This window comes from Caretta caretta, chromosome 14, assembly GCF_965140235.1.
Source record: "Caretta caretta isolate rCarCar2 chromosome 14, rCarCar1.hap1, whole genome shotgun sequence".
Taxonomy (NCBI): domain Eukaryota; kingdom Metazoa; phylum Chordata; order Testudines; family Cheloniidae; genus Caretta; species Caretta caretta.
In genome coordinates, this window is record NC_134219.1 from 40,426,787 (window position 1) to 40,449,499 (window position 22,713).

General features: G+C 50.5%; 1 protein-coding gene and 1 long non-coding RNA gene across 3 annotated transcripts; one reads left to right on the forward strand and one right to left on the reverse strand.

Annotated features, from left to right (window-relative positions):
- Positions 1–1,963: 1,963 nt before the first annotated feature.
- LOC125629619 (zinc finger protein RFP-like) lies at positions 1,964–13,705 on the reverse strand. 2 transcript variants are annotated; one of them, XM_075119832.1, is made up of 7 exons: positions 13,289–13,705; positions 10,779–10,874; positions 10,072–10,188; positions 9,161–9,183; positions 7,181–7,296; positions 4,997–5,056; positions 1,964–2,984 (listed from the first exon to the last, which is right to left on the reverse strand). In XM_075119832.1, the coding sequence occupies exons 1-7, from the start codon at positions 13,703–13,705 to the stop codon at positions 2,473–2,475; spliced, it is 1,341 nt and encodes a 446-aa protein (XP_074975933.1). In that variant the 3' UTR covers positions 1,964–2,472. The 2 variants fall into 2 exon arrangements, with proteins under 2 accessions (XP_074975933.1, XP_048690960.2); XM_048835003.2 differs by having other exon boundaries at positions 9,958–10,188.
- Positions 13,643–16,576, forward strand: LOC142069272 (uncharacterized). Its single transcript, XR_012665045.1, has 3 exons — positions 13,643–13,730; positions 15,207–15,302; positions 16,051–16,576. It is a non-coding gene; the product is annotated as an uncharacterized LOC142069272 (long non-coding RNA).
- Positions 16,577–22,713: the final 6,137 nt, after the last annotated feature.

Sequence of the window (22,713 nt, forward strand, 5' to 3'; positions counted from 1 at the left end):
GAAACAAACAAGGACACAAAAGCTTAGAGTCAGGGTCTGTCTGCACAGTATGTGTCCAGACAGGGGTCGGGCTGGATTGTCCTCCAGCGGCTAGCCCCAGCTGCCCCCTTGGTGCCGTGACTGCACTGCTCTTGGTAGTGTGGTCAAACCAGCAGTCAGCATGTGTACATGTGCCCAAGCTGGGAATCACACCTGCCAGGTGCTATGTAGACGTACCCTCAATCAAACCAGGCCATTTTACATTCACAATGAGAGTGTCCACAGTCACACACAGACTTGCACTGAAACAACACGAGGTGGGAACTAAACCGTATTAAGTGATTTCAGTGACAATGTGCATGTAGAAGAGCCTTGGCTTGGCTGTGTCTTGCTGAACATCTAGCCCCCCGAGACCAGATTAAGGTCAGAGGCAGCTGGTGCGTGCTAGTGACAAGGCATGAAAATGTAAACAGCTCATTAATCAGGAGGAACAACCCTTGAGCTGAAGGGTGATATTATGGTAAATCCTCTTTATGACATCAGTCTAAAGGTCACAGCCCAGCCCCTTCAAAACGCCAGCTAAGAGCTGGAAAGAAGATTTTACGTTTAATTTTTGTAAAACTCCATGCACAGAAGGGAAAGTAACAATCCTACCCACTCCCCACCACCATCCCCCACCCCATTCCAGATGCCCCAGTCTCTTCCTGTCATTTTTTCTCCTTGGCCCAATACTGAGCCCATAATCACTGTGGACTAGGTCAGCTGGGGGGAAATACAAGCCAGGGATCCTTGTTTGGGTTTTGTCTGACTCTGGGCAGAGGAGTGTCAGGCCGGAGAGACGGGACAACGGGGACTGCTCAGCACACAAAGCTGGACATGCTGAAGTCCACAATGAGCAGCAATCTGCCCCTCTGCACAGGCTCTTTGCTGCTGAAGCTCCCCGCAAATGTTTCCCACCAATGCATTTGCCTCCACGGGTCTAGATTCTGACCCAGGTTGTACCATCGCTCCTTTGACCTCAGCAGTCAGCCAGTGTTTGGGGCCTTGCTAGGTTCTTCCATTGGGAGGAGAAACTGATTATAGGAGTCAGGTATTTCTTTGGTGCAATCTTTATTATTTACAATGTCCACACATGCCCGTGCCGGGTACAAACAAACAGCAGCCCACAGTTTCCTTACTCAGAACTCCACGTCTACGTTTCTAGGGAACCCTGTGCCTGAAGCAAGCTCTGTCTCTCCGTTTCCTCCCGGGATCACACTCCCGACTGCTTCTCTTGGCTTTCTGCCTCACGCACACCAAGCTGCCTGCTCTACATTTAACACTTAGATCAACCTGGTGACTTTATTCAGGGCTAGGAAACGTGTGCTCCGAGTACCACAGCTAGATCGACCTAACCCCTGATGCAGACAATGGAATTCCGCTGCTGACCTGGCTGCAGCCTCGCAGAAAGTGGGATTAACTAGAGCGATGGAAAAACCACTTCTGTCAATGTAGGACGCATCTACACTAGGGCACTTCAGGCACACAGCTGTAGCGTTGTAGCTGTGCCACTCTAGCCACTGTAGTGTAGACACACCATAATTCATCCGGAGGCCTAGTCCATACCCAAACCTTAGGTCAGTCTAGCTACATTGCCCAGAGCTGTGAAAAATGTGATGTAGTTAGGTCTATCTAACCCCAATATAGACGCAGATAAGTCAAGGGAAGAATTCTTTGTTGCCCTAACTACTGCCTCTCTATCAGTGTAGGATGTGTCTATGCTAGCCATTCATTTCTACTGGATATTGGGATGAATGCACACTCCCCAGTCCCTGGCTTTCCCTCTGCTAGTATCCCTGCTGGTGCGGAGTCTCCAGCTTCTCCCCAAACACCAATTAATTCTGTGTCCCTGCCACCCCCACATCTGCCTGTCCCCAGCCCAGCTGTCAATTCTACCCCCAACCCCACATCACTTCTGCCCCCAGCCCCTCCCTCAGTTCTGCCCCTGCAGCCCCCACATCTGCCCCTCAGGGCGCCTCTGCTCCTCCTGCAGCTCCAGGGTACTTCCCCCTCCCCGTCTCATCCCTGATTCTGCACAGAGGGACGGGGGAAGAGCTTCCAGGGGTCATAGAGCTAAGAGGCCAGATGGCTGGGAAGACGGGAGTCCTCCAGGCCACAGGGGCTAGGGTGACTGTGGCTAGAAAAGCCCATTGTTTCATTCCCAGTGGCCTGTTCACCCCTCTTTCCCCCTCAGTGGCACTGTCTGACCCAGGATCCCCAGAGTCCTCCTAGATCATAGAGGACAATGACAAACAGGCTGCACAGTCCCTGGGGCAGTGATAAGTTTGGCTTCTCTACCCCGCTCACTCTATGCTCTCTATGGTTTGACAGTCCAGAGGCTGCACAGAGTTGAGACCAGAAGCAACCTCCAGGGTCATAGAGACTAGGGTGTGTGAGGCTAGAGAGGCTGATCTCAGGGTCCCCAGTGGAATATTCCCCCTGCCCCCGGGTGTCTCAGGGACACAGTCTAAGCCTGGATCTCCACACCCGGAGGCAGGGGCGGATTCTCTCCCCAGGGATGGAGCCCGGCGGGAAAGTGAAGATCGGGGCCTCGTCACCAGCATCGATAAATGTCACCTGCCCCCGGTCACAGTCCAGACAAACCCGGATCCTGCTGGGGGCCCAGCTCAGGGGCAGGGGGGTCACAGGGGAGGTAAGAACCCGGAACTGACACAGCCACTGCTCCACAGCCCAGATCCCCCCCTCATGGCCATGGTTGATCCGTCCCTTCTTCCCCACAGTCTCTCTGGCCACCCCCACAGCCCAGTATCGCCCACCCTCCACCTCCACCTCCCAGCAATGTCTCCCCGAGGTGAATCCCTCACAGCCCAGCACCCAGGGCTCAGTGTCAAATCTCTCAGGGTTGTCGGGCAGATCCTGCCGTGTGTCTCCCCATCTCACACTTTTCCGATCCTCAGACAGGACGAGTTGGGGATGAGCCGTGTCTGGATCCAGAGTCACATTCGCTGGAGAGAGAGAGAGAGAATCAGAGCATTAGGGGCAGAGCTCAGCCCTGGGGGAGGCTGGGACCATTTCTCACTCTCCCCAGCAGCACCGTTCTGGCTGGGTCAGTCCTGGATCCCAGGGAGCTGCCTCTGTCCTGGGCACCTGAGACTGAGCAGAGATGTCACTGCAGTTCCCCCGTCTCTGTAATAAGAACAGGAGGACTTGTGGCACCTTAGAGACTAACAAATTTATTAGAGCATAAGCTTTCATGGGCTACAGCCCACTTCATCGGATGCATAGAATGGAACTTCTATGGATCCGATGAAGTGGGCTGTAGCCCATGAAAGCTTATGCTCTAATAAATTTGTTAGTCTCTAAGGTGCCACAAGTACTCCTGTTCTTTTTGCGGATACAGACTAACACGGCCGCTACTCTGAAACCTGTCTTTGTAATGGGACCCACTTCACTAGTTTCTCATTTATTGCAGAGGCTTCAGCTCCCAGCTTCCCATTCTGGGGCTGCTCCATTCCTAGCGGCACAGATATAGACAGGAAGATGTCAGAAGCTTTGATTGAGAAGGGAGCAGAAGAGGCAGGTACCAGCTTTAAACCTGAGAGGGAATCTCCCTCTCCTAACGCAGCCTCCACTCCCACGCAGGGAACCAGAGAGGACGATGCAGCATTGGGGAAGAGCTGCTTAACACCAGTGAGTAGGAGGTGGCATTAGGTGGGGTAGCCCCATCCCCAGCCCAGAGAGAAGGGAGGAGCTGGCAGCGTCAGAGAGAGAGCACCTCCCCAATCCAGGAAGCAGTGAGTAGCTCTAATGGGAGAGCCCAGTCCTGCCCAGAGGAAAGGCAAGATGTTGGAGAAGAGCGATAGGGAGACCCCTTGCCCTGGAGTAAAGCAGAGGGAGGTGTCAGCCTCAGGGCAGAGAGTTCTGTCCGGGTGCTGCTCAGTGAGAGTGTTTCTGTTCATCAGCGTGGACATGAACTTGATGTCAGGATTTTTTGTGTGATGTCAGCTTGGGATCTCCCCAGGAGTTCCTGAACCTTGGTAGAATTGGGGGTGGGGGGTAACAGGTCCTGCAGCCTGTGTCCCCACCCCCTCCTTGGCCTCGCCCCACCGACATCCCGCCCCAGGCCAGGTTGGGAGCCTGGGCCTCTGTGGAGAGCCCCTGACCCTCCACCTGCCTTGGGCCGAGGTCCAGGGGGCCTGAGAGCAGTCCCTGGCCTATGTCCCCGCTCCCTGGAGTGCGCCACCCAGGGCGGGTGGACGGCCCAAGGCCCCCCCGCCAAGGAGCCGCTGCCAGAGGGGTGTGCCAGTCGCTTTTGGAGCCGTGCCGCCTGAGATAAGCGAAGCCTCCCTGCCCCCCTCCCGCACCCCAACCCCCTGCCCCAGCCCAGAGCTCGCACCCAAACTTCCTCCCAGAGCCTGCACCCCTCACCCTCTCCCACACCCCAACTCCCTGCCCCAACCCAGAGCTCACACCCAGCCCTCAAACTCCCTCCCAGAGCCTGACCTCCGCACCCCCTCCTGCACCCCAACCGCTGCCCCAATCAAGGTACCTCACTTTATTTTCCTTTACTTCCTATTACTTATAATATAGGAGGAGGATGAAGAAAAAAAGAATGAAAAACAGGAGGGAGATAAGAGAGAATGATCTTTTTCTTGGCTGGGTCCCGAGGCGGGGCGGGGGGGGGGAAATAAAGCTGCACACAGGGACCCACTAACTCTAAATCCGCCACTGCCTGCTCCCAAACTATGCCCATGTTAAAAAGTAGGGGGGCCTGACCATCCCACTTCTAAAAGTGGTATGGCCTGGCCCCTGGATCGCCTCACTGTTTAGTGTGTTATTTTTAGGGCTGTAAGAAGAAAAGGAGTACTTGCGGCACGGCTGTTACTCTGAAACCTTTTAGGGCTGTGTGTGTCACGGTTGCTGTTGGTTTGGTTGATGACTTTAGCTACCATCTCATGAAGATGTTTTCACTGGAATTTTCTCTTAAGTTAAAGACAATCTCCACCTGCTAACTCACCCTGTCTGTGTGCTTGTAGGTATTTCCCTCTTTTTGTCTCCAGTGCAGACAGCAGAGTGTCTGGAGGGGAAAGGATAAGAGAGGTGAGATTTCAGGCTTTCATATTATAACAGCATCCCCACTCATCATGACAGAGAAACACTCAGGTAATTAATATAAAAAGGTCAGAAACCTTCTATTTCCTCTCTCTTCAGGCATCTCCCAGCAATGGAGCCAACATCCATGAAGCCTCACAACCATCCCAGGATACAAAATCTGTAAATGTGATTTACTTTTCTCTCTTCATCACCCCCCCCCACCCCCCGTTCAGACTCCAGTTGCTTTCTCTCATTCACTTGCTGCCTTTTATTGTAACCTAGACCCAGATCATACAAAGACTTTGACATAAAAGTAACTTTGCCCACTTTGGTCCCTTTGACACTAATGGGATGTTCAGAGTTTGTGAAATCCTGGCTCTATTTGTGAGCTGTTGGGTCTGTTTATTCAGCGTCTCTACAAAGAGCAGCACCATGGGGCCCTTGTCCTCCATAGGCAGAAATATGCATCATAATAAAATCATTTTATCCATGTGAACATTGAGGCAGGGAGAAGGTTGACTCCATGAGCCAGATTCACCCCTGTACCGGCAAAAGGAGAGAGGGGAGAGGCCATTTGTGACTCCGCTATTCAGTGGCTGCAGGGGCCGGTGCAGACCTTGGTGCAGGCTGAGGAAGTTCTGAAGCCAGCCAGAGCTACCTCCCTCTGACAATGGGCCCTGTGTATCTTGCCCAGCGTGCAGAGTGCCAGAGGCCCAGCTTTACATGGCCCATGTCCCTCTGTCCCTGGTCCACCCCATCCCTCTTCCACCCGCCCGCACCACCCCACCCCATTCCCAGCCCTCTCAGGAACCCGCCTTCTGCCTGCAGCTGCTGGGGAGGAGGCACCAGAGGCTGCTGTGCTGGAGGGATCCCTCACCGTGGGGGAGGGGCTTTCTCCTTCCCTGCAGCCCATGTACCCAGACTAGCTGCCATATGAGACCAGAGCCCAGTGATGGGCTGGTTCCAGATTTAACAAGTAGCCTTTTATTTAGGTTCTAGATTTTGGGTGCCGACCTTTAGGGGCCTGGTTCTCAGAGGGGTTGGGCACCTGCAGCTCCCACTGACTCCCCCTGCAGCTGTGGATGCTACACAGCTCTGGAGCACCTGCCCTGCAGCTCTCTAGTTGGGAGAGAGTCACTCAGGTGCCCCAAATTCGGACATTTTGTGATTGTGAGCTTTAATGCTGTGACCTTTGGTAAGTCATGAAATTATTGTGAGACATCCTGATGCCTGGGGCTCTGCTACATCTGCTCAAAGTATCTGCTTTCCACTAGTTATTAGCTTAAGTATTGAGAATTGGTATCAAGGGCTATTTCTTATGCATAAGTTTGGACAGACGGAGATTGTGCATTTATACTGACTGACTTAGCTTTGGCCTGGTGTGTCGTTTGCTTGACATAAGGGAAATGTTGCCTTAAGTGACCTTGTTATTAAGTGATCTGTTCATAAGTTACTTAGTGGGACAAAGAGATGTTTTGACCGCACAAGGTGCTTAAAGACAACAGGCACCAAAACATACTGCCAAGGAGCAGCTAGCAAAGTCCAAAAACCCCCATGTGGAGAAAAGGGTCAAAGTGACCTGTGCAGATCACTGTGTACTGAGTGATAATGAACGAATCAGAAAAGAGAATAACTTGAAAATAGCTTGGACAGCAAAAGCCCTGCCAATTAGAAAGTTCATGCATGTTTAGTGTATGAGTTATACAAGATACTATTAATAACATACAAAGGTGATTGGAAAAGAACTAATAAATATACAATTTGGATGCGTGTAACACGTAAGACATTGTAAAGGGCAGACGGAGCATCATAGGAGAAATGTATCATGACCTGCCTATGCCCCTGAAGAAGGTAACTGGGCAGTATTTCTTTCAGGATGTCTGTCATTTCTTACTTGAATAGTAATTGTGATGGCAAGACATGCTTTTGGAACAAATAAGGGGTTGAATTAATCAACCTGAGTGACTTGCACCCCAAGTGTGTGGCATTCTCACCCAACAATTAAATAGATGCATAATCTAATTATGAACCAATAGACCAGTGCCATTCGCCTCCAACAGTCTCAGACACTGATCCCAGTTTCCCATCCTAGATTCCTTCTAAGTACCTTTGAACTTTCTTAGAGCCTCCGATAGCGCAATAGTTTTCTGGGAGAAACCACTGACTCGCTCTTCCAGGTCAGGAGAAATCTCCTCCGGCTGCTGGAACTTCCCCTTCTCACACCTGGAGAGAAAATTTCACATGATTATATTTCATTTCGTGACTTATTATAAATTCTTGCTGGTGAGTCGCCAGTCTAATGGGCCTGGAGTTAGAATTCCTCTACTTCTCCCAGCCTCAGAACAGGTGCAACATTCCCCTCCAAGGACCCATTAATCTTCTTCAACTCTGGCCTGGAGAGACCTGCTCTGAGGATAAAAGGGGAATTGAGTCTCTATGGCCAATTCACTCCATGGCCTCCATGCTCTGAGGGACAGCAAGTTCCCAGGTAAAGTGCTGTAGAAATCTGCCCACTAGGAACTAGACTGAGACACCAACTCCCCACTCCTCAGTTCATTCCACACAGGTCTCCAAACAGTTCTCAGGTGGGGAAGACTCTTGAGCACTGCTGCCCTGGGCTGAATGGTGACCAGGGCCCCAGCAGTGACAGGTCCATATTCCATCCCCACAATCCTGAGGCAGCCTCTAGGAAATACTTGAGGTCAGTCTTCCCCACTGAATGGATAATTCCAGAGTCTTCTTTACAAAGGTGAGAACCTCAGGATGAAGCTGATCAGAGAGATTTGTATCCAACATGTGACCTTCACCACACATTCTGTTGTAGAGCCCTGGGGAGATGTGGTACTAACTGTGATGGGCTCCCCGGGGTACAGCCTGGGACTGTGAGACTGCTGCACCCCCTTAATTCTCTCCAGCCTGGGCTGTCTCTCACAGTGCCTTGCTCGTGACAAGCAGCAAGCCCCTCCAGGCGTTGTTATCACTCAGCACAGCAGCATGGGGAGCCCCACACCCAGCTAGATTGCCTGAATGCTCCCAGAGCCACTCACACATCACACAGAGAAAAGCACCAGCCAGATCCCCCCACCCCACATCCCAGATTCCAGCACCCAGCACTGTACCGCAGGACTATACCGTCTATTTTATTATTTGGTTCACCACTTCATCAAGGGAAAGCGGATATACACCAGCCTTTGCAAAACCTGAGCAGATTTCCCACACACTTCATACAAACTCGCTGGTAAAGATAACCAGTAAAAGAAGTTTATTGACTACAAAAGATAGATTTTAAGTGACTATAAGTGATAGACAAAAAAAGTGAGAGTTAGTTACCAAAATACAATAAAATATAAGCACGCAGTCTAAACTCTCAACACTATTAGACTGGGCAACATCTAGATTAAGCATTTTTTCTCACCCCACTGGATATTGGAATTCATAGTGCACAGATTTCACCCTTAAAATCTGGGCCAGCCTGCTCTGTTGGAGTCTTAAGCCTTCTCAATGTCTTGGTTGCTTGCAGCATAGGTGGAGGCAGGAGAAAGGCCAAGCATGGGCTCCCTGTGTTCTGTTTTACACCCTTAGCCCATGTGCTTGGAGAACACAAGTCCAGGCATGTCTCTGGTGGGCATTGCTGAGTCCACAGGCAAGGCTGAGCAATTGCCCTGGTGTGGCCTTATGCAAGTGAGTCATCGCATTGTAGCTCCCTTGCTGGATAATATCTGGTGGTGTCTGTTCAGTACATACCCAGGTGTTGGTTACCTCCCTTGTCATTTTCTCTGGATAGCTAGTATCTGGGTGCCTCCCGAACCCACAGCATATTTTAGTGACAAGCATACAACACATTCTCATAACTTCATATGTATTGATGATATACACATTTAGATGGCACAATGGGTTTCAGCAGATCATAACCTTTCCCGTGATACCTCACGTGGCATGCTTTATGTGCAATATCACAATTATATGTAAATGAGGACTCTGGGGTTACAGAGTGCTCCCCCGAGGTATAGAAAGTCACACTAACATCACCACCAAGCTCTTTCCCAGTGTTGTGAAATGTGAGGGGGAGGGAGAGAGAGCCACGTACCTGCTCAAGATGCTTCTGACATCCTATAGGAGAGAGAGAGAGAGAGGGAATTTCAGTCCCATGTGACACGCACACACAGGGGATCCCAGGGAAGGGATTCTTCAAATATGGGGAAGAGAGGCCCTGCCCTGACCCCAGGCCATGGATTGGAAGGGACCTCAGGAGGTCATCTAGTCCAACCCCCAGCTCAAAGCAGGACCAATCCCCAATTTTTGCCCCAGATCCCTAAATGGCCCCCTCAAGGATTGAACTCACAGCCCTGGGTTTAGCAGGCCAATGCTCAAACCACTGAGCTATCCCCCCGATCAATGTGTCTGTAATGCTCCAAAGAACAGGAAAGCACACGCCAAGTTACACTGAGGATTCCAACTGCTGGACTCTAGTTCTTACGATTCAGAAGCCCACCCTTCCCCGTGTGGGGTTCTGGGATGTTTCTAACCAGAGGCGTCGGCTTCCAATTGTCCCTGGGGGTGCTCAACCCCAGACCCTGCCCCCACTCCACCCCTTCCCCCAATGCCACACCCCTGCCCCTCCTCTTCCTGCTCCCACTCTGCCCCCACCCTGCCTCTTCCCCGCCTCTTTCTGCGCCCTCCCCCAAGCACACCCTATTCCCGATCCTCCTCCTCCCTCCCAGCACCTCCTGCACACTGCGGAACAGCTGATTGTGGCAGACAGGAGGCACTGGGAGGGAGGGGAGCTGGCTGCCGGTGGGTGCTAAGCACCTGCTAATTTTTTTACATGGGTGCTCCAGCCATGGAGCCACAGAGTCGGCATCTCTGTTTCTCACTCAGTCTCACAGGCAGGAATTCACTCGCTGGCTTCTGACACTTCCCCTCCATCTCACTGATCAGCTCACTGAGGCGGGAAATCTCTTCTGAGCATTTACTGAAGTTTTCATTTTGTATCCTCACAATCTCCTTGTCCAACTTCTCCAGCTGGGACAACAGGAGTCGCTCTTGTTCCTCCAGGAACCACCGTAGCTGCTGAAATTCAGACACAATCTTCTGCCTCTCGGTTTGTGTTTGTTTCTGTATAAAAATAGGGAAAGGGCTAGTCAGGGACATGGATGGAGCCTGGGGCCCTTTCATGGAGAGCTGCGTGTGCGGGAGGGAGAACTTTGTTGAAAATCCTAAGATTTCTGACATTTGACTCTACCCTATGGGTACTAGGCAGAGGATTCTCTCACACCTTCCCCTTTGGCCCCGTACCTCTGAAAGGGATGTTTCCATGTCTGTCACGTTAGCATATTCTGTTATTCACGGTCTCTGAGAACTCCGACCCACAGCAGCAGGCGGCAGGACTCAGCACTACACTGACAGACATGCCAGGGGAGTTAAACAAACATTTTAACAATGCCAAGCAATCACCAGACACAGTGGACAGCACTTCATATGTGACATTCAGTTCACTTGTGGGGATTTCTATGAAAGCCACAAGGGCTAGACATTCACTCATTAACTGAAATGGAAGCTTAGGGCTTGTCTACACGTGAATCTAACCCAGGAATCCACGATCATAGGGAAGCACACACACGTCAATGTTCATCAGGGCCAAAGAGGAATCTGCCTCCAAACAGACCTCCCACGGCCAGTCCTGCTGGTTAATAACAGGCACCTACCAGATACTCCCAGCTTTTCCCCTTTCCAGTCACTTTCAATGCCAGCAGCTTTTCTCGCTGTTCCCTCAGAGCCTTCAATTGGGCCTGGATTTTTTCCTGAAGAAACAGAAATGATTTGGGAGGTTTTATTTGGAGGGTTGAGAAGGGTGTGGAGCTGGGTGTTTTTCCATCCAAACCCTCAGATTGGTTGGTTCTAATCACTTTGTGACATCAGGACCACCAAGGAGATGAAACCTTCTCAGTGGAGACTGGGAGTGTGTTGTATTCAGACTCGTTAGCAATTCAGGTTCAATTTTTTTTTAATTAGAGAGAGATCTCATTTGTAACCAAGCTTTTTTGGTATTTATGAATAGATTAGTAGCGTAGCGCATAACAGGACTCTGGAGTCACTTGGGGATGGATCAATAAACCTGTGTTCGAGAAGGCTTAATGAACAAAGTGATACAAATCCCAGAAGCCACCAGGGTTTAAATATGGGCTGGGATTTCAGCCCTGAAGACCTGGGGATTGCACTGGTTGGGCAGAGCTGGTCTAAACCCCAGGGCAAACCCTATGAGACATCGGGAGGCCATTCGTCTGGTTTGAAGCTGTGCAGTCCCAGTTTGGTGGAACACTATCCCTGTCCATAGGGACTTAGCACTGGACGTGGCTTTGTCCGGTGAAAATGAGAGAGAGGAGGAAACAGAGCTGGATTTACAGCTTGCGTGCTCCTGGCAGGGTCCCCACACTGCCCCCAGTAGCTGGACAGTTGTGGGGCCTTGTGTCCGAGCTCCCTTCCACTGCCTGCAGCGGCTTGGAGCTCCTACCCCCGTGGGAAGTAGGGGTACCACCACTTTTAATGTTTAGGCACCCCAGTGCCCCCTGCACAGCCCCACTACGACTTCCCAGTGCCCCCCACAGACTCCCCCACTGCCACCTCACTGCCTAGCCCTCCCCACCCCCTCACTGCCCAGAGCCACTCCACAAACCCTCCCAGACACCCAACTCTCCTGTGCCCTGCCCCCACTCACCGGCCCTAATGGGAGGTGTCTGCAGGGCTGAGCGAGGAGCCCTCCAGCAGGGTTGCGTGGGGCCGTCTCCCCCTCAGCTGGCCCCACCCCCTTCTGGGACCCAGAAGCAGCAACATTTGAAATTTTAGGTGCCCCTAGAATGCTCGTGCCCCTAGGCATGCCTACTGTGCTAATGGGAAATCCGGCCCCGGGAGGAAACTGAGGACGCATGAAGGACACCAGCGGGGGGCACCTCCATGCAGAATGACAAAGGCAGGATGGGCCCATGCAGGCAGGCGTGGGGATGTCCCGTATTCTGGGGGTGAATCTCTGGCCACCCTAATGAGAAATGCTGATTTGTATGAAGAACAGCTGGGGATTGCCCGAGTGTTGTCCTAAACCTTTTCAGAGGCCATGTCTTCTGGGTAGGTACCTCCCTATCCCATTCCCTGGTAAAGGTCCCAGAAGCAGTGGATTCTGGGAGATTTCCAAAGGCTGCAGGTGGGGCTAATGGAACCCCTTTGGCTGGTCCTTGCCCACATACACACTAGTACAGTTCAGATTGACACAGGTCAGCACCGCCAATTATTTGCTACAATCCAGTCTAATCCCCATGGTATTTGGCACAGCCCTGCGCTGTCTGGAGCCCTTTTGTGGGTGGACTCAAGGTGTTTGGCGTCCAGCCAGTGTTTAGCACAGTGATCTCCTCTAGTACAGGCTGGCATTGGAGTTTAACCCCTGATGGAGCAACACAGGAGTTCAGAATCCCAGTGAGAAACCCCATCTCCCTGCTGGGCCTGGGACCTTTATCGAGGAATCTTTCCCTCCTGATGGACAAATTTCTTCACAGGGGGCTGATGCTGAGGTGGCAGCATGGCCTACTGGTTCGGGCCATGGACTGAGACAGGGGAGAGCTGGGTTCTATGCCGAGCTTGGCCACTGACATGCTGGGTGACCCTGGGCAACTCACTGCCTCTCTTTGTGCCTCAGTTTCCCTTAACACCCTTTGTTTGTCTTACTTACTTAGACTGTAAACTGCTCAGGACAGGGACTGTCCCTCACTGTGTTTTGTGCAGGGCCCAGATCTCATTTGTGGTCTATTAGCGCTACTGTGATGCAAATAAAGATAATAATAATAAATTCTATTAAACAAATCTGTAACAACAGCTTGTAACTTCCCTTTTCCAGGCTGAAGATAACACTCACATAGACTGGCTTGCAGCTCTTGTGATTTAAACCTCACTGATCAATTAACAGCTTCAATTAACAGTGGAAGGTAGTTTTGAAAAGAATTGAAAATCTTAGAGAAAAGTTTCCCAAATCAGTTTTCTTTAAAGACTTCATTTTTTGCCTTTCTTCCCATGCTAGCTGGTCATTTATTTTGTTTCAGCATCTCCCGTACAATGACGGCTTTACAGAGTTGAATGATGTGCCACACCTGTGCCAGGTAACTTTCAGTGAAATTAGCCTGTAATTAAAATCCAAAGTTATTACCCATTAAACTGGACAGCAATTCCCTACCTTGTACTCCTGGGCAGCCTCCTCTATGGGAACCACCCTGTGAGCTCTGTGAGCCCGGGACTCTCTGCAGATCACACAGATGGGGGTTTGATCCTCTTCACAGAACAGTTTCAGAGCTTCCTGGTGTCTCTCACACACCCTGTCCCCTCCTGCTCCTTTTGCTGCCTGTAAACTCAGCCGTTTGGCAATTTCTAGGACATTTGCCAGCTGCCTGTTGGGCCTGAGGTTTCTCTGTTGCACAGTTTCTCTGCACTGAGGGCAGGAGGCGGCTGTGTCGGATCCCACCCAGCACTGGCTGATGCAGGCTCGGCAGAAATTGTGTCCACACTCCAGAGTGACAGGGTGTGTGAAATACTCCAGACAGATGGGACATGTCGCTTCCTCCTGGAGACTTTCCATGGGGTTCTCTGCAGCCATGGCTCCCTCTGGGCAGAGTACGGGGGTAAGTTTCAATTTCCTGAGTTCACACAATGCCCCGCCTGCAGCAGCAAGGAGGTGTTTCCTTTCCTGGAACTGATTCACTCTATTTGCGGACAGTGGGGTGGGAGGAGGTATTGTTTCATATTCTCTGTGTATATATAAAGTCTGCTGCAGTTTCCACGGTATGCATCCGATGAAGTGAGCTGTAGCTCATGAAAGCTCATGCTCAAATAAATTGGTTAGTCTCTAAGGTGCCACAAGTACTCCTTTTCTTTTTGCGAATACAGACTAACACGGCTGTTACTCTGAAACTCTATTTGCTGAATTGGAAAGAGCCAACTCCCAACTGGTAACACTACGGCCCTGGAGGCTTTCATGAAAAATGTACCCCTCTAGGGCTCTGGTCCTGCAATCAGCCCCCTGTGCTGGTGTGGAGGGTCACTGGGGCTTCACATGGACATCAGAATCCATCCACCTGTCCAGACGAGCTTGCAGAACTAAGGAGTGATATTTAGGCTTGGGCAGAATTCATTTGATTTAATATATCATTTTGACAGATACAATTTATTTTTAAGTATTTTTTTATATTTATTTATTTCAACTTTCACAGTTGCACAGTTTTTATCAATTTAAATGTTCACATTTGTGGGAATTTATGGGGGGGGGTCAGACAATATTTTGGTCATGCAATAATTATTTAATGACAGTAGATACTGAGATTCAACAAGTGAAAACTTTGTAACCATTAAAACACAAATTGTCAGCATCACATGTCAAAATATACTAAGTAAACATCCTTAAATCAAACTCTAATAAGTTCTCATGCAGCATTTTTCTTACTGTCCCTATTTGTAAATTTAAATGATCATCAATGGAAATTTTTTCCATCAGTTTGTGTGTGCAAAGTGAAATCAATGATTACAGACATCTGCTGCTATAATCTAATCCTTCCAAGTCTAGTCATATTAAATCCACTGGCCAAAAACTTGGTTTAGCTGGAATCAATGTTTCAAAGGCCTGATTCTCATTTACACTAATGCTGCTCTGGCTCAGTGTAAAGGGGCCACAGTGTCACCAACACTCATGATTTTACAATAAGTCTTATGATATTTGGTGTGTTTGTTAAAGCCCCAGCTCCTGGAAGTATGTGATGAGGTGAGACTCTTGGCTTTCATTTCCTAAACAAAGGAAGTTTCTAGCTCTCTTGGTTGCAGAGAAAAACTTAAAAATGTGATCCGAGTGAAGCCTAAAGGTCTGAGAAACCAGAATGCAAATAGAAAGAACTCAACATTTATTATTATTTTTATGTCTCATAAAAGGCAATCACGTAATTCTGGGGGTCCTGACTCATGATTTTTAAAGGTTTGGGAATGGCGGGACTGTGCCACTGAGAATTCAGACCTTAAATCTCTATCCACTACCCATGGAAAGCCCCCTAATTTAGCACAGATGGAGGGGGAGGGGGACCCAGAGACAGAGGATGACTTTGTGTTCACAGATGCATGCAGCCAGGAGCTCTTCTCTACCCAGGAGGAGGCTAGCCAGTCACAGCAGTCGGAGTTTGGCAAAGCGGAAACAGGACACGAGGCCTCTGGTAAGTGGCTTTGATTTTGGGAATCGCTGAAGTGAGTTGTTGGAGGGGAGGAGGGCTGGAGAAGGCGAGCTTGTGTCTGTGCGCTGAGCTTGCGGGAGGGATATGCAGAAGGCTGCCTTGCGTCTGTGCGATGCGCTTACCACCACATGCCTAGGAAAAGCGGCAGAACGGTGTTGATGGACTCCCACACTTCATGGGAATCTGCCTCAGAGATCTCCATGAAACTCTCATGGAGTAATACTGGGCAATCCACTGCCACAGGTTCTTTGGCAGAGCTGCTTTGTTTCTTGCCCCATTAAGGGTAATGTTCCCGCACCACTCAGCCATCGCTGGGCGGGGAGGGGACTGTTGCTGCACATAGGCGAGCCGCATAAGGGCCAGGGCAGAAGCCACAGGGTTGGAGAAGACCCTCCCTTGATTCCCTGCTCACCCTCAGCAGCGAGATATCTTTCATAATGAACACAGGCTGTGGAAAATGTGAGGACAGTAATGATTGTAATGCTGCCCGCCCTACAGTGCTGGCTCTCCCCAAGAGCCACGTGTCCAGTGCACATTAGTGTCCTGGAACATTGAATTCCCCTGTGGTTACTCACCATTTTAGGGGTCTTGTGGCTCATGTGTACTTGCCTGGGATCAGCCAGTTAGGGATAGGTATTTGAATAGAAGTTGTGTTTTAAAACACTGATTCAGTGCTCTGTGTGTTGCAAACAATAGTGCATCTGTACAATGTTGCATTTTGGCTTCACAGATCTGACCTTGAGAGCCCAGCCTCCCTCTTTGTTATCACCAGCTCAATGGCTGCACAGGATTAGAAAGTGGCCACGAAAAACTAGAGAGGACTTTCCCCATGAAGTTATGCAGCACTCCGCGGTCAAAAAACAAGAATTGAAGGAGTGGCGGGACAGCAAGTGCCCCCCTCTCCCGACACTGCCAATGCACTCTTATCAACATCCTGGCTCCAGTCCTACCCACTGCATTCCGTACCTGCCCCCTCACAGTCCACCCTGAGGACACCCAGTATCCACTGCACTTAACACCCATTACTCTGCAGTTTAGCTCTGCTGAAGTACAGTACCTGCTGCACTCTACTCCAGTGGACAAGGCTGCATATGATTCCTGGACATACACAAATCTTTAACTGACCCGGGACCCCACCTCCTCCTGGGACCTTCACTTCCCCCATCCCCTACAGTGCTGATGAGGCTTTTGGTTGTCTCTCTCCTCTGATTGCTATTGTTTAATAAAAGAATAGTTTTGGTTTGAAAACAATCTTTATTCTACTAACTGAAAGCAAACATAGCCCTGCAAAGCAACAGGCAATTTTATTAAACCATCACAGTGCATCGTCCACACCAATCCAAATTACCTACTAGCATTACAAGCATTGAACTCCTGAGCATAGCAACAGACATTATTAGCTTTCAGCTTACAATTGCTATCTCAAGTCATCCCTGATCCTTATGGCCCCATGCTGTGCCCCTCTAATAGCCTGGTGTCTGGATGTTCAAATTCAGCTGCCAGACACTGAGCCTCAGTGGTCCAGCCCTAAGTGAAGCTTTCACCCTTCCCTTCACAAATATTATGAAGCGTACAGCACACGGCTATAAGCGTAGGAATATTGTCATTGGCTAGGTCCAGTCTCCCATATAGGCAGCGCCAGCGGGCCTTTAAATGGCCAAAAGCACTCTCAATAGTCATTCTGCACTTGCTCAGTCTGTTGTTGTACCACTCCTTGCTGCTGTCAAGATTCCCTGTGTATGGCTTCACAAGCCACGGCATAAAGGGGTAGGCAGGGTCTCTCAGGATCACAATGGAGATTTTGACTTCCCCATGGTGATCTTCTGGTCTAGGAAGAAAGTCCCTACTTGCAGCTTCCGGAACAAGCCAGTGTGCTTTTCAGTCTAACCAGGAGAAATGTGAGGATGTCTGGGAATGAGACAATCTCACTCCAAAGGGGAAGCTCAGGGTCAATCTAGACTAGAAAAAGAGATGGAGACACAAAGGAGACACACTAGCTAATCCCAACCACTTTTTCCGCCCTAGATAGACACTCGGAGATTGATATTATCCCTCCCCATTTATTCCCTCTCTGGAAGACACAGTTTTGTCTCAGGTCACCCCGCAAGCTGCTGGCAGAGTTGGGAACAGAGTTTAGATCTCCGGAGTCCCAGGCCAGTGCTCTATCCACTAGGAAACACTGCTTCCCTCTCAGAGGCCGATGCTGCAGTAGCAGAGGTGGGAAATCCAGACTTCCAATGAAAGGCCCTGTGGGAATCAGTCTCTCCTAATGGTGCTGTTTGAATGCAGAGGGGGCAGGGAGAAGGAGCAGAGCGGGAGAGTGATGAGAGGGAGCACCTCTCTACCCCTGTGCTCTCCCTCGCCTCTTATCTCATGATCCCCAAACACTCGATCGCCCCAGCACCCATCTCCCCATTTCCCAGCTCCACCAGCCTCGACCATTCAATACCCAGTTTCCTCCCCCTAACCCATCACCCTGGTCCCTTAATGTTTGATCCCCCAGAGCCCAGCGCCCTGGGAGATTTGGGGAGGGGAGGAGTTACCAGCTGCCAGGGACACTCACTCTTCATGGAACAGCCCCAGGTAAGTCGGGGAGCCCAGCCCAGGGCTGGTAGAAAATGGGGGATGGGGACAAGTGTCTAGAGTGAAGGCCCAAGTGTCGTTCTCCTCATCTCCATGGCAGGGGGATCCTGGCTGGGAGTGGAAGGGAGAGGGGGGAACTTCAGTCAGGCAGAGGGAGCATCTGAGGAGTTTCTCTCTCTCACTTCCCCGCCCTGTGGCCCATCAGCTCAGCAACCAGGGCTGCAGGAGGGAGGAGGGGCTTCTCCTCCTCTGCCTGGGGTTTGCTTAGACCAGGAAGAGCCAGAGGGTCACTTACTAGCTGCTGCTCGGCTGCTGCTGGATCCTCACCGCAGTGATGGGCAGCTGGATCCTTGGGAGCCAAATGCCCCTGATGTGTGTGGGAACGAGGAAATGGATTTGTCACCATGGCCAGCCCCAGTCAGGGCCCTGAGAGAATTTCCCTGCTGTGTGGAGGAGTCTCTGATGTCCAATGTGGTGTTTGTAGAACTTGGAGCATTTTCCATGCTGAGAACATCTGAGAGGATTTGCGGATGCCTGATACTCCGGGAGCACCAAATGAAGCTTCCCCCACATTCAAGGCCTCTGTGTTGTGTGGCTCACTGAAGTGTGAAGTCAAATTGAATCTTTTCCTTCGATCAAGCTATTCCTAGGGTCTCTCAGCTTTGTGGATTCTCTGATGTTTGGTTAGCTCTGAGCTCTTATTGAAACTTTTCCCACAGTCTAGGCATTTATAACGTCTCTCTCCTGTGCGGATTTTCCTGTGTTTAGTAAGGTATGAGCACAGACTGAAAGTTTTCCCACTCTCCAAGCATTTATGGGTTTTCTCTCCCGTGCGGCTTTTCTGGTGTTTATTTAGGGCTGATTTCAATTTGAAACTTTTCCCACACTCAGGGCATTTGTAGGGTCTTTCTCCTGTGTGGATTCTCATATGTGTAGAAAGGGCTGATCATGCGATAAAGCCTTTCCCACACTCAAGGCATCCATAGGGTCTCTCTCCTGTGTGGATTCTCTTATGTTCAATAAAGTTTGAGTTCAGAATAAAACTTTTCCCACACTCAAGGTCTCTCTCCTGTGTGCACTCGCTGGTGTCCAGTAAGTTGTGACTTTTGAATGAAGCCTTTCCCATATCCAAGCATTTATGGGGTTTCTCTCCTGTGTGAGTTTTCTGATGTGTATTAACGGTTGATTTCAAACTTAAACTTTTTCCACATTCAAGGCATTTATAGGATCTTTCACCTGTGTGGATTCTTCCATTTTTAGAATGGGATGAACATTCAATAAAAATTCCCCACACTCGTGGCATTTATAGGGTCTCTCTCCCATGTGGATTCGTCCATGTTGAATAAGGGATGAACTTTTGCTTAAACTTATTCCACACTCAAGGTATTTATAGGGTTTCTCTCCTGTGTGCAGTACTGGGTGCTTAATAAAGTTTAACTTCTCATTTAAGCTTTTCCCACAGTCTAAGGGTATGTCTACACGACGAAATTAGGTCGAATTTATAGAAGTCGGTTTTTTAGAAATCGGTTTTATATATTCGAGTGTGTGTGTCCCCACAGAAAATGCTCTAAGTGCATTAAGTGCATTAACTCGGCGGAGCGCTTCCACAGTACCGAGGCAAGCGTCGACTTCCGGAGCGTTGCACTGTGGGTAGCTATCCCACAGTTCCCGCAGTCTCCGCTGCCCATTGGAATTCTGGGTTGAGATCCCAATGCCTGATGGGGCTAAAACATTGTCGTGGGTGGTTCTGGGTACATATCGTCAGCCCCCCGTTCCCTCCCTCCCCCCGTGAAAGCAAGGGCAGACAATCATTTCGCGCCTTTTTTCCTGAGTTACCTGTGCAGACGCCATACCACGGCAAGCATGGAGCCCGCTCAGGTAACCGTCACCCTATGTCTCCTGGGTGCTGGCAGACGCGGTACGGCATTGCTACACAGTAGCAGCAACCCCTTGCCTTGTGGCAGCAGACGGTGCAATACGACTGGTAGCCGTCCTCGTCGTGTCCGAGGTGCTCCTGGCCACGAGGTGCTCCTGGCCAGGGCAGACATGGGCACAGGGACTAAATTTGGAGTGACTTGAGCAGGTCATTCTCTTTAGTCCTGCAGTCAGTCCTATTGAACCGTCTTATGGTGAGCGGGCAGGCGATACGGACTGCTAGCAGTCGTACTGTACCATCTTCTGCCAGGCAGGCAAGAGATGAGGATTGCTAGCAGTCGTATTGTACCATCTTATGCCAGGCAGGCAAGAGATGAAGATGGCTAGCAGTCGTACTGTACCATCTTCTGCCGAGCAGCCATGAGATGTGGATGGCATGCAGTCCTTCTGCACCGTCTGCTGCCAGCCAAAGATGTAAAAGATAGATGGAGTGGGTCAGAACAAGAAATAGACCAGATTTGTTTTGTACTCATTTGCCTCCTCCCCTGTCTAGATCACACTGCAGTCACTCACAGAGAAGGTGCAGCGAGGTAAATCTAGCCATGTATCAATCAGAGGCCAGGCTAACCTCCTTGTTCCAATAACAACGATAACTTAGGTGCACCATTTCTTATTGGAACCCTCTGTGCAGTCCTGCCTGAAATACTCCTTGATGTACAGGCACACCCTTTGTTGATTTTAGCTCCCTGAAGCCAACCCTGTAAGCCGTGTCGTCAGTCGCCCCTCCCTCCGTCAGAGCAACGGCAGACAATCGTTCCGCGCCTTTTTTCTGTGCGGACGCCATACCAAGGCAAGCATGGAGGCCGCTCAGCTCACTTTGGCAATTAGGAGCACATTAACCACCACACGCATTATCCAGCAGTATATGCAGCACCAGAACATGGCAATGCGATACCGGGCGAGGAGGCGACGTCAGCGCGGTCCCGTGAGTGATCAGGACAAGGACACAGATTGCTCTGAAAGCATGGGCCCTGACAATGCATGCATCATGGTGCTAATGGGGCAGGTTCATGCTGTGGAATGCCGATTCTGGGCTCGGGAAACAAGCACAGACTGGTGGGACCGCATAGTGTTGCGGGTCTGGGACGATTCCCAGTGGCTGCGAAACTTTCACATGCGTAGGGGCACTTTCATGGAACTTTGTGACTTGCTTTCCCCTGCCCTGAAGCGCATGAATACCAAGATGAAAGCAGCCCTCACAGTTGAGAAGCGAGTGGCGATAGCCCTGTGGAAGCTTGGAACACCAGACAGCTACCGGTCAGTTGGGAATCAATTTGGAGTGGGCAAATCTACTGTGGGGGCTGCTGTGATGCAAGTAGCCCACGCAATCAAAGATCTGCTGATATCAAGGGTAGTGACCCTGGGAAATGTGCAGGTCATAGTGGATGGCTTTGCTGCAATGGGATTCCCTAACTGTGGTGGGGCTATAGACGGAACCCATATCCCTATCTTGGCACCGGAGCACCAAGCCGCCGAGTACATAAACCGCAAGGGGTACTTTTCGATAGTGCTGCAAGCTCTGGTGGATCACAAGGGACGTTTCACCAACATCAACGTGGGATGGCCGGGAAAGGTGCATGATGCTCGCATCTTCAGGAACTCTGGTCTGTTTCAAAAGCTGCAGGAAGGGACTTTATTCCCAGACCAGAAAATAACTGTTGGGGATGTTGAAATGCCTATATGTATCCTTGGGGACCCAGCCTACCCCTTAATGCCATGGCTCATGAAGCCGTACACAGGCAGCCTGGACAGTAGTCAGGAGCTGTTCAACTACAGGCTGAGCAAGTGCAGAATGGTGGTAGAATGTGCATTTGGACGTTTAAAGGCGCGCTGGCGCAGTTTACTGACTCGCTTAGACCTCAGCGAAACCAATATTCCCACTGTTATTACTGCTTGCGGTGCGCTCCACAATATCTGTGAGAGTAAGGGGGAGATGTTTATGGCGGGGTGGGAGGTTGAGGCAAATCGCCTGGCTGCTGGTTACGTGCAGCCAGACACCAGGGCGGTTAGAAGAGCACAGGAGGGCGCGGTACGCATCAGAGAAGCTTTGAAAACCAGTTTCATGACTGGCCAGGCTACGGTGTGAAAGTTCTGTTTGTTTCTCCTTGATGAAACCCCCCGCCCCTTGGTTCACTCTACTTCCCTGTAAGCTAACCACCCTCCCCTCCTCCCTTTAATCATTGCTTGCAGAGGCAATAAAGTCATTGCTGCTTCACAGTCATGCATTCGTTATTCATCACACAAACAGGGAGATGACTACCAAGGTATCCCAGGAGGGGTGGTGGAGGAGGGAAGGAAAATGCCACACAGCACTTTAAGCACAGCACTTTAAAAGTTTACAACTTTAAAATTTATTGAATGACAGCCTTCTTTTTTTGGGCAATCCTCTGTGGTGGAGTGGCTGGTTGGCCGGAGGCCCCCCCACCGCGTTCTTGGGCGTCTGGGTGTGGAGACTATGGAACTTGGGGAGGAGGGCGGTTGGTTACAGAGGGGCAGCAGTGGCAGTCTGTGCTCCAGCTGCCTTTGCTGCAGCTCAACCATACACTGGAGCATACTGGTTTGGTCCTGCAGCAGCCTCAGCATTGAATCCTGCCTCCTCTCATCACGCTGCCGCCACATTTGAGCTTCAGCCCTGTCTTCAGCCCGCCACTTACTCTCTTCAGCCCTCCACCTCTCCTCCCGGTCATTTTGTGCTTTCCTGCACTCTGACATTATTTGCCTCCACGCATTCGTCTGTGCTCTGTCAGTGTGGGAGGACAGCATGAGCTCGGAGAACATTTCATCGCGAGTGCGTTTTTTTTTCTTTCTAAGCTTCACTAGCCTCTGGGAAGGAGAAGATCCTGTGATCATTGAAACACATGCAGCTGGTGGAGAA

Bases quoted from the DNA above. Each gene is read 5' to 3' on its own strand.
- LOC125629619 (XM_048835003.2), bottom strand. From the start codon at position 13,705: ATGGCTGCAGAGAACCCCATGGAAAGTCTCCAGGAGGAAGCGACATGT. The intron at 9,184-9,957 runs GTGAGACTGAGT...TCTCTCCTATAG, and splicing joins CAGCGAGTGAATTCCTGCCT to GATGTCAGAAGCATCTTGAG. The intron at 7,297-9,160 runs GTACGTGGCTCT...TTTTCTCTCCAG, and splicing joins GTCAGAAGCATCTTGAGCAG to GTGTGAGAAGGGGAAGTTCC.